Source organism: Aspergillus aculeatinus, assembly GCF_003184765.1.
Source record: "Aspergillus aculeatinus CBS 121060 unplaced genomic scaffold BO66scaffold_70, whole genome shotgun sequence".
In the NCBI taxonomy this organism is placed as follows: Eukaryota; Fungi; Ascomycota; class Eurotiomycetes; order Eurotiales; family Aspergillaceae; genus Aspergillus; species Aspergillus aculeatinus.
Window position 1 is genome coordinate 117,331 of NW_020291539.1, and position 16,565 is coordinate 133,895.

A 16,565-nucleotide genomic window follows, 5' to 3' on the forward strand; every position below is an offset into this window, starting at 1 on the left:
AGGATATCTCCTTATTTATCATTCATCAGAATGGTACGGCGTCTTCTGGCGTTCAAGCCACGACATAGCCCATGTTTGGGTTTTGCCCTCCCAATAGAGTAATCGGATCGTACTTGAAGAGGCTTCCCCCCTCTAGTGGTAACCGCATTACATAAAGTAAATTATTATTTTACTTTTCTTATAGGTCGTCGACAAGGTCTTGTGCTGTAGGCCGTCGCTGGTATAGTAGTTGAGAACTTTCCAAGTGGTCTACTTCCTCAAGATCATTTCTTATCAACATCCAAATAGCAAGCTCAGATTGGGGTTACAATATACCTTGAAAAGTAGGTAGTTAGCATTTACGACCCTACTTCTGATCTGAACACACTTACCGATCTGTCACTGCATTAGGCATCCACTGCACTTCCAACAGGCAACAATGTGTACTAAGCGGGGCTACTTACTAGGTATGAGGTATCACTAATCCCAAGGAGGCTAGCTTGCATCGGAGACAGCCCTTGCTCCACTGGGCCCTGGGAGTATACCAGACCCTGATCGAAGATTTCTCTGTCCAGATGCATAACTCCGTACCTCGATCCTCAATTTCAGAATCCAGACAGTGACTGCTGATACAACAGATAGATCTGTTCCCCATTCAAAAGTTTCCATGGGTTATATGTGCTAGCTAATTGCCCCTGGCAGTGTGCCGAGACTTTTAGTATGTGTATTGATGGATCCACCTGAAATACCCGAGCACTCCGTGCCCTCGATCCAGGGTTCACTCGATCAATAAACTCCCCAATTCAGGCTTAGTGTTGTCATAAGCCTAGTCCAACTGAGACAGTTCCCAGTCCGTACTTTCCCCGATAGAACCTTGAAAAAGTACCATCATGGACTGCACCCTCGAGAACCAGTCCAGCAGTTTCATTCTGCCAATACCGACCGCTTTACTCACATAAAGTATCTTGTCTGTCTACCGGGTGTTGTTGACCGGCCCACTACCATCGGAACCCACAACCTCAGCCAGCTTCATCAGGATGTCCAACCATGAGCCCAAGGGCAGACAACTGCATGAGCTGCCGCCCGAGATCTTCCAACAGATTCTCACCGACCTGGATCCGGCGTCCATCAAGGCCCTCCGCCTGACCACACGCGCGCTCGCCGAGAAGTGCCTCGGGCCCCGAGACCAGCTCATCCAACCCGTGCTCGACTTGTCGCCGCAGAATCTGCGCGCCCTGTATGCCCTGGCATGTGACCCCGTCCTCAGCCCGAAGGTGCATTCCCTGACCTTCCTGGCCACCTCCCTGGAATCTCGGGAACTGGAGAAGAGCATCGAAGCCGGATACTACGAGGAAGTAACCTTCAATGGCCCCATGTGGTCCAGGGAAGCAGTCGACTATACCCTCGAGGAGCTGGGCAGGGCTCAGGCGGAGCTGCGCTGGCTCAGGGAGCAGCAGGAAGCGCGGGCCGCCGAATCGCCGAGCGAGATGGTGGACCTCCTGCAGCGGGCACTGCAGGGCTTCGGCGCGTTGCAGTCGATCCGCCTCGATGGCGGGATCGTCTGCGGACGCGGGCGCGCTAAGAGAGAGCCCCCGGGCTACAAGCAATGGGAGCCTCTCTGGGAGAGAGCCTCGCGGGTGCTCGCGTGGGTGCTGACTGCGATGGTGCAGAGTGGCGTCTCGGTGAGGGATTTCGATGTGTATTACAACACCGACCGGTGCTGTGTTCCGGTGGACGAGATTGCTGCTCTGGCGGCGGGGTTTAGTCAATCACAGCTGGAGGTATTCGGAAAGAACCTGCACTCGCTTCAGCTGAGCCTGTCGGGGGAGTTAAGGGATGCTCATGTCGAGAAGGCGGGGGAGGGAAAAGAGGCGGAGGAGGGAAAAGAGGCGGAGGAGGGAAAGGGACAAGAGGGGGAAAAGGGCGAACCACTTGAGTTTCAATCCCTCTTCCAATCTGCCCCGGCTCTTCGAGAGTTGGATCTGAGATTTCGGCGTACCGGCCGACTAGAGACTCGCAATCGCTATGACTACATAATCAACAGCATCGTCAAGGAAGTCCAGTTTCCTATGCTGGAGAAATGTGAACTTGCTGGTCTTCCTGCCAAAGGAGAGTCACTACTACTTTTTCTTGAGAAACATCCCAACCTCCGCTCCCTATCATTACATGAGTGTCATCTGACCTCGGGGTCCTGGACCCGATCTTTACTCATCTACAGTCGATGCCCAGGCTTGAGACCCTCGGCCTCTCGAATCTGTTTGGCAAGCACATGCAGAATCGGAAGTATGAACAACGACGGCGTCATCCTTCTTCGCCATCGCTTTCCTCGACGTCCAAGACAGAGAATGAGCCCGATGACGAGCTGGAGGAGGGCGACGGAATGGTGGTTCTGCTGCCAATTTGGAATGCCCCTTCCAAAGACCGTTGGGCCGGCTGGTTTACCGAGTACCCCCATTCCAATGGGAGAGCAGTGCACACCAGGGACTTCACTCGCGAGGAACTGGCCAAGGGACTGGTCTTTCGGCCGCTAGCCAAAGGGCCAGGACGCGCGATCGGCTCCATCCAGGCCATGAATTGGAGGAATAGTCGGCGAGAGCTTTACGCGCCGCTTGTATAGGTTAGTGATGTGCGGTGATCGCAAATCTGTTTGTGGAGGCGGTCCCATCATTGAAACATACGAGGCTAAAGTGAATGGTAACTATTACAAATCTTGAAGTCTTTTAGTTATACTGTGCGCATTTAGGTCAGCAATCTCCCACGGGAAGTCAGACTCAACACTATTGCTATAACGAACAAAGTTGGTCAATTACTGACTCACCAGCGGTTGTAGTAACCAATTGAATGATTCGGTCTTGGGCCGAGCAAAGTCGCTTTCACTTGACTGTGGAGACTCTAGTAGCTCTAGTGCCTGTCTCACCCCACCGGCTAGTACTAGAGGACCCACTATGTTGATCCTCCACCTGCGCCATAAGCGACATCATTGGTCTGAAGACAGATACACTAGTCCTCGTGAAGAGAATGTACTCATATTCAAGTCTGATGCACACACGATTTCCGAAATCCAACCCAGTTACTCGGAACGAGGCAGAATTGATCCTTACGACAGGATATCAACGCATAGAGACGGTCAATATATCGATGCAATTATCTTGCACTGTCTTAATGTAAACAATTGGTCAGATGCCCTGAGATTTTGTGATGGGGGTGGATAGAGGAGAGTACCAGGTCAATAAATTAGGGATCAGTGGTCAGGTAGGTACTCGGGCTGGAAGCAGACCAGGACCGGAAGAATTCTCGGGCATTGACTCCTTAGCTACATGCACTCACCACGATAATGTCTGACTGCTAACTTCAAATCCTCCCTCCGCACTCTTGATCTGGTTGAATCCTTGCTAGGGGTTTCATTAGTCTTCAGGTATGGCACGATACGGTTCTAATAACTACCCAGTTCCTACGAGAACGATCCATCCGAACCGCTTGCCGAAAAAGGCTTTCGGCCCTCGCTGAACGTAAGCAACATTGTCTGCGGCGCGGAGTATATCTTTGCCAGTGAGTTCGGGCTGCAATGGTGGATCTGAATGTCTTGTCATAAAACAAGGACATTTTCCGTGGTCTGTCGTGGAAGTTGTGGCAGATCTGAATACCGCAGTTCAGTGGTGCGGTGAGCGCTCGTTCGGGCTGACTACCCGCAGCCCTGCTCATCTCCATGGTTTCGCTGCTGGAGCCTTCAGCCTCGCGTGATTCTATCATCTAAAGAGACCATCACAACCAACAATGTGATTTCATCTATATTTCTCCAGGGAGGATGCCGCCACAATGGTGTGCCAAGCGCAGATGGCGGCTCAATATGGCCTGGAATGTGGAGTCCAGCCTTGAACCCCTCAATTCCTCAACTCACCTGCGCGACTACGTACTCAACCGTCCCAAGCTGTGGCACGCAGAAAGCGCGCACTACCACCATGATCACTACAGTGACCCCCTTCGCCCCAAATGCGACGGGGTGTTTGTCGACTGTTCAAGGGCAACAGATTGCTGTCGCATCGTACATCAATCCCCTAAGTGATCCGGCCGCCTGGGACCGGCTGATCGATTACGATGTGAGGAAAATGCCTATCTTGGTAGCCAACGTTTTAAACGGTCCGGATTCGATCGTTGACCCGAGCTGGCAAGGTGTGATCGAGCGAGCCTCATCTGCAGGCAAAACGGTTCTCGGCTATGTGCGCACCGGATACCTGGGCTTGAGTGACCAGATCTTCCAGACGCGGCTGGGCTCGGGCAACCTGGCAGATTGGACTGCTCAAATTGAGGAAGATGTTGATATGTGGTACAAGCTGTATGGCGACAGCATTGGCGGCATATTCTTCGATGAAGGCTGGCCTGAATGCGGCACCAACGATGAATACGTGGACTTGTACAAGTATATTAACGCCTATACAAAGCGTGCTCACCCCGGCGCGTACACTGTCCTGAACCCTGGGTCGCCCATGGCGTCTTGCTTCGAGGATACCATGGACACCCTCCTAACTTTCGAGCAGAGCTACGACTCTTACATTGACAACTACACACCTAACGACTGGACTGCCAGAGATCCGCGGAAGCTATGGCACACCGTATACAGCGTGCCCGAGTTTGCCATTAGCGAAGTAGTCCAGTTAGCCAAAGAGCGCGGGGCGGGCTTCTTGCAGCTCACCGATGACATGTTGCCCAATCCATACGACACTCTTCCCACGGACTCGTACATCCAAAGTATGATGGATGGAATTGACGGTGGCTCGCTGTCAAACGCGGGTGCAGTCGCTTGGGAATCGGACGGCGCTGCGGGAGCCGTGACTGAACTGACAGTGATGACCTCAGACTACAGTTCGGCGAAGTTATCTTGGGCTGCGGCCTCGAATGCTCAGGGATATCATGTGTATGCCAGTGGTAGTCTTGCTGCCAGCGTTCCCAGCTCGATGACCGAAGTGACAATCGGCAGTCTCGCATCCGGAACCAGCTACACGTTCTACGTCAGTGCCGTAGGAGAGGGCGGCACACTGGGTTCGTCTTCGAACCAGGTTACCGTGACCACTAAACGACTACCGGGTGGGAGAACGGTAACAAATTACAAGTCATCTCCCCGGGAGAACTCGACGGTCATTGAGGCTGATGTGCTGGTGCCTTATTCCTCCGTCCGCCTCTACATCTGGCACTCGATCGAGTGCGACTTCGACGAGGATCCAGGTTGGGGTGTCAATTTCAACGTGGACACCTACGTCTGCACCCACTATATGGTGGATGGCACGGCTCTTTACCGCTACGACGGGGTCTTTGTAACGGGATCCACCGCGCCCCCGTAGTCCTGGGAGGTGATCGACACCGTCACGCTCAATATCAGCGGCTACACTTACACGTGGACGCTACCCCTGGGCACGTCGGCTGTTGATACGAGCAAGTTTGTGGTGCAGGCGCAGGGCTACAACCCCATGATTAACGCCTTCGAGCCAGACCCGTCCGACTATGACTGCAAGGGCTCGTCCATGTGTACCACCCCGGAGTTGTTGAAGTGGTGCGATCACGCTGCGAATGACTTGTATCGAGACTATGAGATAAACTATCATTCGGCCGAGGTGATTAAGTGAGTCATCCATCACAATTATAGCCATTTTAACGCGAGTCCTGATCTTATATCTCTAACTAGTGATAGCGTCTACAGCAATCAGAGTGGAAACTGCTGGGGCGATCTGACCCAGGGTTGTGGTGTCTTCATTCAAGGTCAAAGCTGCAGTATCAGCGGGAACGAGATGTGGAATGCCTACCAGAATATCCGCAACATCGGCGGCTGTAAGAAGTGCGGCTCGTACCATCGGAAAGATGGGTGCAGGGTGACCGTCGATTATGTCTATCAATGCGACAATCATCAAAATCTACCATGACCTTGCAAAGAGCGAACAGGGAAGAACTATCGTCCTTATGATACAATCGATGATAATGACATAGAGAATACACACCTAACGTATCCAGACCACCTGTCTCCTCTACTGTAAACTTCAAGTCCGGTGGAGTAGAACGCATGGTGGGGACAAGCTCCACCGAGCCACTCCACTTGTACCGGTTCAACTTGCACATCAGAAGCCAACGCAGCGAGTTCCATGGTAAATGAGTTGACTATTTACTTAGCTAACCATAACCAAGTACGTACTCAAAACGACCCAACTTCCCAGACCAACCGTCCAAAATCCCATTCCATCCAGACAAACACCCCATGGCCCCCAACAACCCATTCATCGACCCTGGAATCCGTCTGCGAAGACATATCGCTCTTCGAGCTGCTCATCGAACACGGAGCGACGCTGGAGGCAGACCTGCTCTTCGAGGCGGTCAGCTCGCGTGGGGAGGGCAGGGCGGGGTTCAAGACGCGGTTCCTGCTGGGGAAGGGGCTGGATCCGAACACGACCTCGCCGGAATGGGGCACGCCTTTGCATCGGGCGGTCGCTCTTGCGAAGGAGGAGGTCGTGCGGGTGCTGCTGGAGGCGGGCGCGGATCCCGCGGCGAGGGTGCGTTGCAGGCAGTTCGCTGACCAGAGCCCCGCGGAAGTCGCCGAGAGGCGTCGGCTGAGGGACCCTGGCCTGCTGGCTTCGCCTAGGACTATACTTGAGATGCTCCTCCGGTCTTGAGTAGCGGGGCGGGGTGGAGATGGTCGGTTTGTTGGATGCGATAGTATCAATCCCTTGGACCGTAATGATCAATTCGTCTCACCTAGACTTTTTGGATGGATGTCAGCGGGCTATCGAGTTAATAGAGTCGAAGGACGGTCCACCAGTGGTTCTAGTCTTGATTTGAGTGTTATACGGGCCGATACCGGGGCCATTGGATTGGCCTCGGGCCGGTTCAATTATAGTCTGGCGCAGCCAGCCCCACTGAGTAAGTCATGGAGCTTTATAGAACTCTTCTTATCTTGCAGCTGTTCAGTTGTTCTTCGCCTGCGAGGTCCGTCAAGTCTACACAGGTCTATGCGACCCTGGCTGTCGTCTTCATTTCCATTGTTTTATCAAGCAATAGTCATGCGAGCGGTCCCTGAAACTTCTGGTTGGCGCCAGCCACTCACTCACCTGAGACCCCGGGGATCCTTATACAATATCGTTATTGGTGTTGTAACATAACGGACTTGGTAAGACTTTACTCTTTCTATACATAAATCCTGTGCACTGAGGAGAACTATATCTGAATCAGGAAAGGTAAATCGCTATTTAAGTGGAGAAGGCTTTTAGAGTCATATAGTCAGTTTTCATTAGAGTCAGCTAGCAATATTTGCTATCATAGCTCCCTTTTACAACGAACATACTACTCCGTAGGCTTGACAGATTGGATTGTTATAGCGGGGATCCACAAGGCCAGTGGGCAACCCTCGCCAGGACAAAGTATTTATAATTTACACAAATGGAGATCTTGGCACCGCAAATCTCCAAACCAATGCCAAGACCGACCCATGCCAAGTGTGGGAGTAAACATCCATGATACACAGTTACGAAGATTCCCACTTTACAATACTAAATGTTGGTCTCCCGCTTTTACCACCGCCTGCCTCTCCTCTACACGCACACATTCTCCCATTCTACGCACCATGTCACCTGATACCGCCAAGGACGCTTTAAACATTACATTTGAGCGAGCATGTACCAACGGTGACCTGCAAGAAGTCCAGAGAGCCCTTGCCAGCGGGGAACTTTCTGCCGATGAACTTGACACAGGGCTTCAACTCGCTACCCTTGAAGCTCACCCACACATCGTGGCCGCACTCTTCGATGCCGGCGTGCCTATGACACCTGGTGCGGTAGGTTCCCTCTGCGGGAAGGATGGCGGCCAGCAGGATCCGCGGGTCATTCGACTCTTCTTCGATCGTGGCCTGAAACCGAAGAAATGCACCACACCCGGAGGCGAGCCTCTTCTACGGTATGACTGTCATCACCATCACATGGGGCTAGTTGAAAATCCCAGACTAATGCCTGTGTGCCATAGCTTTTGCAATTCAGACTGTGCTCGCGAATTACTCGAGCGAGGCGTGGACCCCAACCGCTGCGGCCCGAGGAAAGTAAGCCCTTTCGTTAGCGCTCTCGGTAAAGTTCACGAGGACGGCGGAGCCGTGTTTGATCTGCTTGTGGAGTACGGGGCGAAGCTGGACGCCGGGCTCTTCTTCAATGCTCTGGTTTGGGGCACGAATTCGGCGAGCAAGACTCGATTCCTGCTGTCGAGGGGTCTCAATCCGAATGCGACGACCTCCGCGGAATGGGGCACGCCTTTGCATGCGGCGGTCCTATTCGAGCATGAGGAGGCTATCGAAGCTCTACTGGCTGCTGGCGCAGATCCAACGGCTCGATCGGAGTGCGCAAGATTTGGTGATCGAAGCCCCACGGAGCTTGCCGAATCGCGGTTACAAAGATGTTCTGATAGCTCTGGCATGAAAGATACATATCAGCGGATACTCACACTCCTTACCGATGCACAAGGCGGTCGTACTCTTTCGGCGGCGAAGTGGGGGATTAGGACGCAGCACACTACCGTCACGAACAGGTCGCAGATTTCGGAAGATGCCGAGGCGGGTTTGATGGCTTATAGAGCACGGGTGGTGAGAGCACCGGCTAGGAAAACCAAGGTTGCCCCGAAGAAAGAGCAGAAAGATACCGCGAATGATGGCAGTGTTAGCAGCCGAACACGGAGTCGAACTAAGTCAACTTCCTGATTAGGACATGAGCTTCTTCAGTCTTGCCGGCGATGAAAGATATTACCGCTCTGTATTATTTGAATTTCTTGTCTCAGAGGTAGATAGAACTGATCAAGGCCTCCAGGGGACTGGACCTCACTTGAAGTCCCTGGAGGGGAAAAGAAAATGGTCGACGTAGACTACCTCTCATTCCAGTTTCGCAGGCAGAGTGGAGAACCAGCCCACGGAGGTCGGAGATTGACATTGCTGCTCTGAGGCTTGCAAGCGAGATTGAATCTTAGCGATCTATGGGTCACGATGAGCTTGTCTCACATTTTGTGTGGTCATGACTCCAATCCGTATGGTCATGTTAGACTACAAGCACTAAGAAAGTCTAGCAGTAAATAAAAATGGGCCTGGGAAGATTGTTCGGCCCGTCGACCAACGTTGCCACCTCACTGGGGCACCTGGGCATGCCAAGGGTCCTACTAATTAGATAGACTAAAAGGTACCAGTCTAGTCTATGTGTAGAAACTGACCGATGTCACTAACCTATCTAGAGGGCGACTAATACCAATCGAGGTCTTGATGTTCTTGGCTCGCCCTAAAGGGTCCCAGAGATTCCAGGGACCGGATTCGACTTTTCCTGATCTGGTGCAGACTCGACCCCACTGCACCTGGCACCGAATTCAAGAACCGTCCGATTTTTCAATGCAACCAGGAGATGTCTTTCGGCTTTACACCTTCCCGGCGACTCCGGAGTGGTGGCAGACAATCCGATCGACAGGAACCTTTCGTGTCCAACAGAAATTTTCTCATTGTATGTGGGGGTTGGAGCGAAATCTCTGAAACATTGCTCAGCTTTGTCGGAGCCGATCTGCTTTTTTTTGTAGAGGATCATGACAGTCTGACACCTGTGCAATGACAGGCATGCTTCCTTGGGTGTATGTACATCGGTTCACCGAGAAGGCCCTTGGCTCGGGTGACGGGACAGAAGCACAAGCACACCGAACCTTGGGTTGGTATGCTGGAACGTCAAGCAGTCGGACTGTTTTTTGAACTGTTATGATTTTGACTTGAGACCCCGTCACCAGAGGGGCTATTTATTGATTGACTCGAGGTCTTAGACCTAAGCTGGGATGTTCCCCAAAAGTTTATCTTTCCTATGTCAGATCGCAGTGCCCTTCAGGAGAACGTGGCTGTTAGATGGATGCCATTGAAATAATCATGGATTCGAGATCAGGTTACCTAGTCTAGTAGGCTATTCCCGGTTTAGTAAGGCCGCTCCCAGCCCGGCCCTTTCCCAATGCTTCTATAACAGCACAAACGACCTCATAGATTCGTCGCAAGCTAGTGGGCATTGCGCAACCTGGTCAGTCTTATAGCTTTCGTTGTCTACGTACGATATCAGTTATGGCACAAATTCCCTCGTCTTCATATCTGATACCGTGAGAGAGATCGCTTGATGCTTCGCGGATTATGGAAGAGCGACATTAATCCAATCGAGCTGGGGAGAGCACGAAGATACTAGATGGCTTGACCCCAAGCGGTCAGACCGGGCGACGCTGGCTAGTTCTGCCAGATAGAGCGTATGCAAGAGAACTGCTAGTCCATGTGTTTTCCGGGATCCGGATTGTAGTCAGGAGAATATATGCATCCTCTCGGCCGTTTCAGTGATCACAAATTTACGCAGGCACGGGACAGGTACGACAATTCCTGTGGAATACGATGCGATACAATGGCTACCAACTATGACGTCTACAGAATACGAGAGACGAGAGGAAACATCAAGCGCACTGAAATTGTCCCCTATAGCTATTCAGTATCAAGCAGAAAGTATATTTTGTTACAGCAGCAGCAAAGCATAGTAATCATCTTCCACATCTTCCACAACTCACCCTCGAGCAATCACATTCCTCTTCACATTCACCCCAGACATGACCATCCTCCATCCATCTTTCTTCGGCGTCTGCACCGTCAACTTGAGATTCTCCCGCGGGAACAGCGTCACATAGTTATCAGACCAATAGACCGGCGTGATTTCGCCGGCCTCGCTCTCTTGCTGGCTCGCCGCATCGACAACCGTCAAATGCATAAAGAAAGCCGGGATATCGGCCTTGTTCTCCAGCGTCACCTCTAGGGTCGACCCATCTTCTCCCTTCTGCTTCACGGTCACGCTCGCCAGCACACTCGCTGTCCGCAGGTTGCTCAACCCGGTGAAATCCGCATACCGCGAGACCGGGGTGGTGTACCAGTTCGATTTGCCCCAGTCGAGCACGTCATTCTCCTTGGTCACCCAGTACACATTGCGACTGAGGACTGACCCATTGAGGGCATCCTTGAGCAACAATCTCAAGAACCCCACTCCTTCTAGACGATTCACCCCGTCCGCTATGTTGGCAACGGGAACCGATGCCCCCGGCTCGGTCTCCTCCACCCCCACCGCCTGCTTATCCACCGCCTTCCCATCGGCAGCGGTGATCAATTCCACCTCTACCACCCTCTTCCCCGTCTTACCCCCTCCAGTCAAACGGGGACCCTTTAGATTGACCACACGCACCTCCCTCCTCACATAGTCGTAGGCAACGTGCTCACCCCGTGCCGCCGCCGTCTTCGTCCCAAAATACGCCCCCGCAGGCCGAAGATAGTAATCGAACAATTGCCAATGTAGACTCGGCCACGCGCTGTTCAGCATCCAATACACCAGTCCTGTTGCCGAACGAGCATTACTGCTGCTGGCAGCATTTTGGTTGATCGCGAACCCCTCGAACACAGCTCGCGTAGCTTCGTAGTCCATCAACTGGGTCTTCTGGAGGTAGTCCTCCAAAGAGGTGGGATCCCCGTATCGACGGAACAGCGCGGTGTTGTAGGTCTTGCGGGTGTGGAATTCCCCGGCACCCCGCGGGGACAGATGATAGGATCCCGACGAGGGGTGACTCCAGAGGGCGTGGAGATCCGCAAGGGAGAGGAACTGGGTCAGAGAGGGCAAGGTGGGTGTTCCGACGCCGGGGCCTTGTTCGGACCCAAAGCCGTAGGCAGTCCCGGACTCGGTTATACCGGGTGTGTTGTTGGAGGTCCAGTAGTTGGGAGGCACCCAGTCGTAAGGGCCGAGCATTTTCATGCCCGAGGGTCCCAGGCCGGATGGGTTGCCGCGGGCGGAGGCCGAGGCGACGATCGGGTTGGTCCAGTTTGTGAGTTGGAGCGCGGCAAGGTATTGCCTGCTGGCGGATTCATCGGGCCAATAGTCGGATCCGAGGATGAAGGCGAGGAGTGAGGGGTGCGCTTGGAGGTAGGTGGATTCGTGGTACATCTGCCGGTAGGCAGTTGTGTAATCCGTTGTGGTCCACTGGTGGCCTTGACCATCAGGATTATACTGGAGAAAGCTTGGGGTTAGCGAAGTGATGACAAGGGGGAACAGATGAATGTTTCAGTTGGAAAGAGGGGTGGCGGTGGGGTTGGGTTGACATACGTCCCATCCTTCCCATTTATCGCAACATTCCCACCCAGCTATGATCATGATTCCCATTTGGTCCGCCAACTTGTAAAACTCCGGGTGCTCGAGCTTGCCTTCGAGCCGAACAGTGTTGAGGCCCATGTCGAGGACGTAGCGGAAAATGGTGCGGACGCGATTCAGGTCGAAGCGGAGGAAGAGGTCGGGTGCGTAGCCCGCGCCTCGCACATTGAAGGGATGACCGTTGATGCTGAATGAGAGGTCCTTGTCGGGGCTGAGCTGAGAGGTTACGTGGCGAATACCAAAGGTTGTGCGCGGTGCCCGGTCTGAGATTGTCCTCTGAGGCGTGCTCACGTTGAGCTGAACCGCATAGAGTGGCTGGCGACCCCACGCAGCAGGCCACCAGATTTGGGGGTTCTGAATGGTCACAGGGAATGAGATGGTTGTGTGCTCGTTGGGGTTGAGCCGGATACTGCCCGAAAACGGGATCCGCTGCTGCATGCCAGTATCTTGCTCCGTCTCGATGATCCCTTGGAAGGATGCTTGGATGGGCACATTGTTCTGGTTAGTGACATCCGTGATGACTGTCACCAGCACTCGCTCACTGGGTGCGGTCTTGAAGTCGGTGACGATTCGAATCGGGGACAGAGAAATAGGACCTGTCTGCTTCAGCTCGATATTGCGCCAGACACCGGTACCATTATCTGGTGGCGCCGGGTTCCAGTCTGCGAAGCCTTGGCCAAAGTCAACAGAATAGTCGGTTGGGTGGGCTTGAACGAGAAGAGCGTTTTTCCCTGAGCGGACGTGCGGCGTTATGTCATACTGGTGGCCGCCAAAGTATCCTTGCTGATAGTCGCTCGAAGCTACCTGTGCGCCGTTGAAGTAGATATCAGCCTTGGAAGAGATGCCGTGGGTGATGAGGAAGAGATGGTCGCTCTTAGGTAGGGGCTGTAGGCCGAACTCTTCACGGTATAGCCATGGGGACTGAAAGTCGGATAGATCGACGCCGTTCATATGGTCCGAGTAGAAGAGATCGGTCTCGTTGTAGACCCCAGCTTGAAGCAAGCCGGCCATGACGGTGCTGCGCGACCCGATACGGTGCCATGAGTCCGTCGTGGCATCAGGCTGCGAGAGCTTGCTGGCTTCTTCTCGGGCCTGGATCGATGACTGAAGATACCAGCCAGGAATTATAACCGAGTCACCGGGTGACAGACTGAATCCAGAGACCAGACAGAGAAGATTGAGGAGATAGAAGTAGATTAGAGGGTACATCGTGCAATTAGTCCAAATCATGATGCTTGCTTGCGAAGGATTGTAGATACTTGCAAAGATGATTGGAACTGTAGATGAGATGGAAAGGAGTGTAGTTGATGAGAATGAAAAGTAGAGTTGATGGGTAGCGGTGACTCAAATGTCCCGTTAGGGGGAATCGGCAAAAAAAGACACCACGGCCCCGACTCACCATGACGTCGGTTGTACAGACAAAGTCTTCGATGATATCGAGATGAGGGATGAAGACAAGCTCTGAGTCACATGTCGCTTGGAGAGACAGCCGGATCATATTGTCGGACACCGTGTTACGTCGACTGGAATTCAATTCAGCTGTGAGGTAATTCAAACATACACATGAGATGATGTCAAGGCAAACTGCATGATGCTATGTGACGCAGGTTGCTAATATTCTGACTATTCAATGATGAGAGACCCTTTCCGCTGAAAGACATTCCAGAATATCTTATCTCTTAGATCTATAATGAAAGGTCTATAGCCCCTTCAAGGTCCAAGTACCCCCTTGTAGACCTCGAGCCTTGCCATTGACCAACTTCACAGCTTGCCCACGCCTAGATATCAGCTGCCCAGTAGCGCCCTCAATCTCCACAGACCCCGAAGTACCATTCGGCGCAGTAAATGTCAACTGCTGAAACGTCCCGGTTGCAGACTTCTGAAATTGAGTTGCGAATAGTCCCAATTGTGTTTCAAATCCGGCTTGGACCTCAGTGAGGTTACCAGGTTGAGGCTTGAATAACCAAGTCGAGCCAGCGGGACCAGTTAGACGCAAACCCGCTGTGTAATATGTGAGAGCGGAGGTGGGACCCGTAGACCATCCGTGGGCATGGGACACTCGCGGTGTGTTTCGATAAGGAGCATAGGCCAGTGACCCATCGGTTGAGTAACCTTCGATAAAAGTGGAATTTGTCATGCGCGGGTCTTCAAGCATGAACCCCCACTGCAGGCGCAGAAGATCTAGTGCTCGATCTGGTTCATTAGCTAAATAATGCGCTTGCAGCTCGAACCCGCCGATAAAGGGAGACACAGTTGACCCAGCTTCAGGGGCGGGTGCTCCATAAGGTCCCCACCGTGCCGCTAGAGCAGAAGAAATAGCTTCAGATTGATTAGAAGAAAGTGTTAGATTCGCTTTGATGGCCCAAGCATTGCCATCTTGCGGGTGAAGCGTCGTAGTCTCGTTGTCCCGGTATAGGCTATTTTGTGCGTCCCAGAGACGGGCGTTGGCAGCCGCTTTGATCTTCGATGCAGCTGTGCTCCAATTGCCCACGTTGGCGCGATCATCGAGAGAGCTTGCCAGAGAGATGGCGTCATTGAGGACGTAGTAAAGGATCGCATTAGCTTCGATGTTCTATGAGCAATCAGTAACGTGTTATTAATAATTGTGCACAATTTTGTGTGTGTGCTAAGGTAGACTTACATGTCCACCCATACCGAATCGTAGCCAGTCGGCACTGGCTGTGATATTGGCAAGACCTGAATTGTCCAGGCTCGACAATGCCCATTGCAGACCTTTCTTATATTGCCCCCAGTAACGAGTGATCCAGCTTCGGTCTCCAGTGTATTGATAATAGGACGACGCGCCGATCAGACTGTGGAGGTGGTATGTGAAGCTCACAATATCCAGGAATGGCCTGCCTGCATAAGGAAGTTGACCATTTGCCTTCTGAAGCACAAACAAAGACTCCAAAGCTGTGCGAACACTTTCGAGATCCGCAGTGCTGACTGCCGCGCTTTCTATAGCAATTGACATATCGCCCGGCCAGACCAAGCGATCACGCTTCGCTCCATCAACGAGAGTAGTACTGCCGTTAGTGATAGTGTAATTGTTCCACCAGGAATCGGTTTGAGGCAGAGTAATGTTATCGGATGAAGATATCACGCCCAACCAGATCAAGGAGTCTCCGGTAGTGGGATCAATTGTGCAGAGCTGCAAGGTATAAGCACCTGCATACCAAATCCGATTGATAAGCTCATCGCTGCTGTGGAAGTAGCCCTTGTAACCGCGAAGATCTTGGGTAGGAGCCGCGGTGTAGTTGATGCTGAGACCATCCAGGGATATAGTGGCGGTAGAATTATTGACAAGTGTGAGGTATCTGAACGCACCCCGGAGGTGCTTCTTGTCCGCCCCGTAGGTTCCTGGTCCATAGCCCACTGAGAACCAAAGAGGCGAATCAAGACCAGCATCGCTGGTAGCATCGCACGCCTCGCTGCTTATCCACAGGCTCGACTCTGTGAAAGTAACTCCAAGTTGAGCTGCTCTGGAAGAAACCGAAGTCACATCCAGAGATACTATACCAGCAATATTGCGACCAAAATCATAAGTCACGGACGACTTGCCATGAAGAGTTGTCTGGTGGGTTGTAAGACCGACGAGAGCTTCAGGATTGTCCACAGTTCCGTTGATTTGATACACCAATGAAGGATTCAAGGTCCTTGAGTGTGGGGCAAGAATATAGTCTTCAAAAGGAACGGCGTGCGAGCCAATGGCCAGCAAGGCCGGAGTCAAGATCCAGGATGACCACAACATGTTGACTTCGTAATGGCTCCGTCTCCATGGGTTTCCGAAGACTCCTCTGTCTTGAGGAACGCTGGTGCCTATATACGTCTCTCACGAGCGACCTTGACCTGACATCAGAGCAGATCTGGCAATACATAGTCGGGTGAGCAAATACCGAATGCAAACAGACTCGGTTGAATCTCTGACCGAGTACTGCGCACCTCTAGGCCCCTCGAGGCCCCTCGGCTTTCAAATCCTGCAGAAAGTGGAGATCATGTCATCAGGATATGGAAACCTGTGTGGGGTATGCGGCAGAGGCGGCATCTCTCCCCTGAGCTTGCCGAACCTTGTCGAGTCGAGTATAACAAGAGGTGTGCCGCGAGCTTGATAATAGATCTCCGTCATGTAGGACAGAGAACTATTTGGTGTAGCCATGGTCTCTTCTGCAAGTTCCATTTCTACGGTTGGTATTTTCATGGCGCGGTAACAAGGAATGACATGATGGACGTTGCCGAAGAAACCCCGGAGAGTTCAGCAGGTTGCATTTCCCCGCATTCTGTGGGGAAAGTCAAATGAGGAGGTAAGGTCGGCCTGATCAAAGCATATTTAGGCAACTGGAAATCGTATGGCAAACTGAGCTTGGTTCTCTTACATGGTTCTGTCTTGACTCCAGC

At 52.6% G+C, this 16,565-nt stretch overlaps 6 protein-coding genes across 6 annotated transcripts; 4 read left to right on the forward strand and 2 right to left on the reverse strand.

Moving 5' to 3' along the window:
• Window positions 1–983: 983 nt before the first annotated feature.
• BO66DRAFT_475413 (uncharacterized protein) lies at window positions 984–2,896 on the forward strand. The gene is made up of 3 exons (XM_025653233.1): window positions 984–2,092; window positions 2,209–2,722; window positions 2,810–2,896. Exons 1-2 carry the CDS (start codon window positions 1,017–1,019, stop codon window positions 2,594–2,596), a joined length of 1,464 nt encoding a protein of 487 aa, XP_025498805.1. The 5' UTR covers window positions 984–1,016; the 3' UTR covers window positions 2,597–2,722; window positions 2,810–2,896.
• Window positions 2,897–3,892: 996 nt separating this feature from the next.
• BO66DRAFT_463233 (uncharacterized protein) lies at window positions 3,893–5,908 on the forward strand. The gene is made up of 2 exons (XM_025652400.1): window positions 3,893–5,282; window positions 5,316–5,908. Exons 1-2 carry the CDS (start codon window positions 3,939–3,941, stop codon window positions 5,595–5,597), a joined length of 1,626 nt encoding a protein of 541 aa, XP_025498806.1. The 5' UTR covers window positions 3,893–3,938; the 3' UTR covers window positions 5,598–5,908.
• On the forward strand, window positions 5,712–5,891 carry BO66DRAFT_334968 (uncharacterized protein; the record flags this gene model as incomplete). The annotated part of the gene is made up of 1 exon (XM_025644225.1): window positions 5,712–5,891. A coding segment is annotated over one exon (180 nt), but the record flags the coding sequence as incomplete, so codon positions are not given.
• Window positions 5,909–7,540: 1,632 nt separating the features above from the next.
• Window positions 7,541–8,695, forward strand: BO66DRAFT_475415 (ankyrin repeat domain-containing protein; the record flags this gene model as incomplete). Its single annotated transcript, XM_025653234.1, has 2 exons — window positions 7,541–7,908; window positions 7,975–8,695. Exons 1-2 carry the CDS (start codon window positions 7,580–7,582, stop codon window positions 8,693–8,695), a joined length of 1,050 nt encoding a protein of 349 aa, XP_025498808.1. The 5' UTR covers window positions 7,541–7,579.
• Window positions 8,696–10,550: 1,855 nt separating this feature from the next.
• Window positions 10,551–13,379, reverse strand: BO66DRAFT_443505 (putative glycosyl hydrolase; the record flags this gene model as incomplete). The annotated part of the gene is made up of 2 exons (XM_025651513.1): window positions 10,551–12,029; window positions 12,126–13,379. The coding sequence occupies 2 exons, from the start codon at window positions 13,377–13,379 to the stop codon at window positions 10,551–10,553; spliced, it is 2,733 nt and encodes a 910-aa protein (XP_025498809.1).
• A 358-nt stretch (window positions 13,380–13,737) lies between these two features.
• Window positions 13,738–16,085, reverse strand: BO66DRAFT_227838 (putative alpha-L-rhamnosidase A). Its single transcript, XM_025642735.1, has 3 exons — window positions 16,067–16,085; window positions 14,812–16,013; window positions 13,738–14,742 (listed from the first exon to the last, which is right to left on the reverse strand). Exons 2-3 carry the CDS (start codon window positions 15,919–15,921, stop codon window positions 13,870–13,872), a joined length of 1,983 nt encoding a protein of 660 aa, XP_025498810.1. The 5' UTR covers window positions 15,922–16,013; window positions 16,067–16,085; the 3' UTR covers window positions 13,738–13,869.
• Window positions 16,086–16,565: the final 480 nt, after the last annotated feature.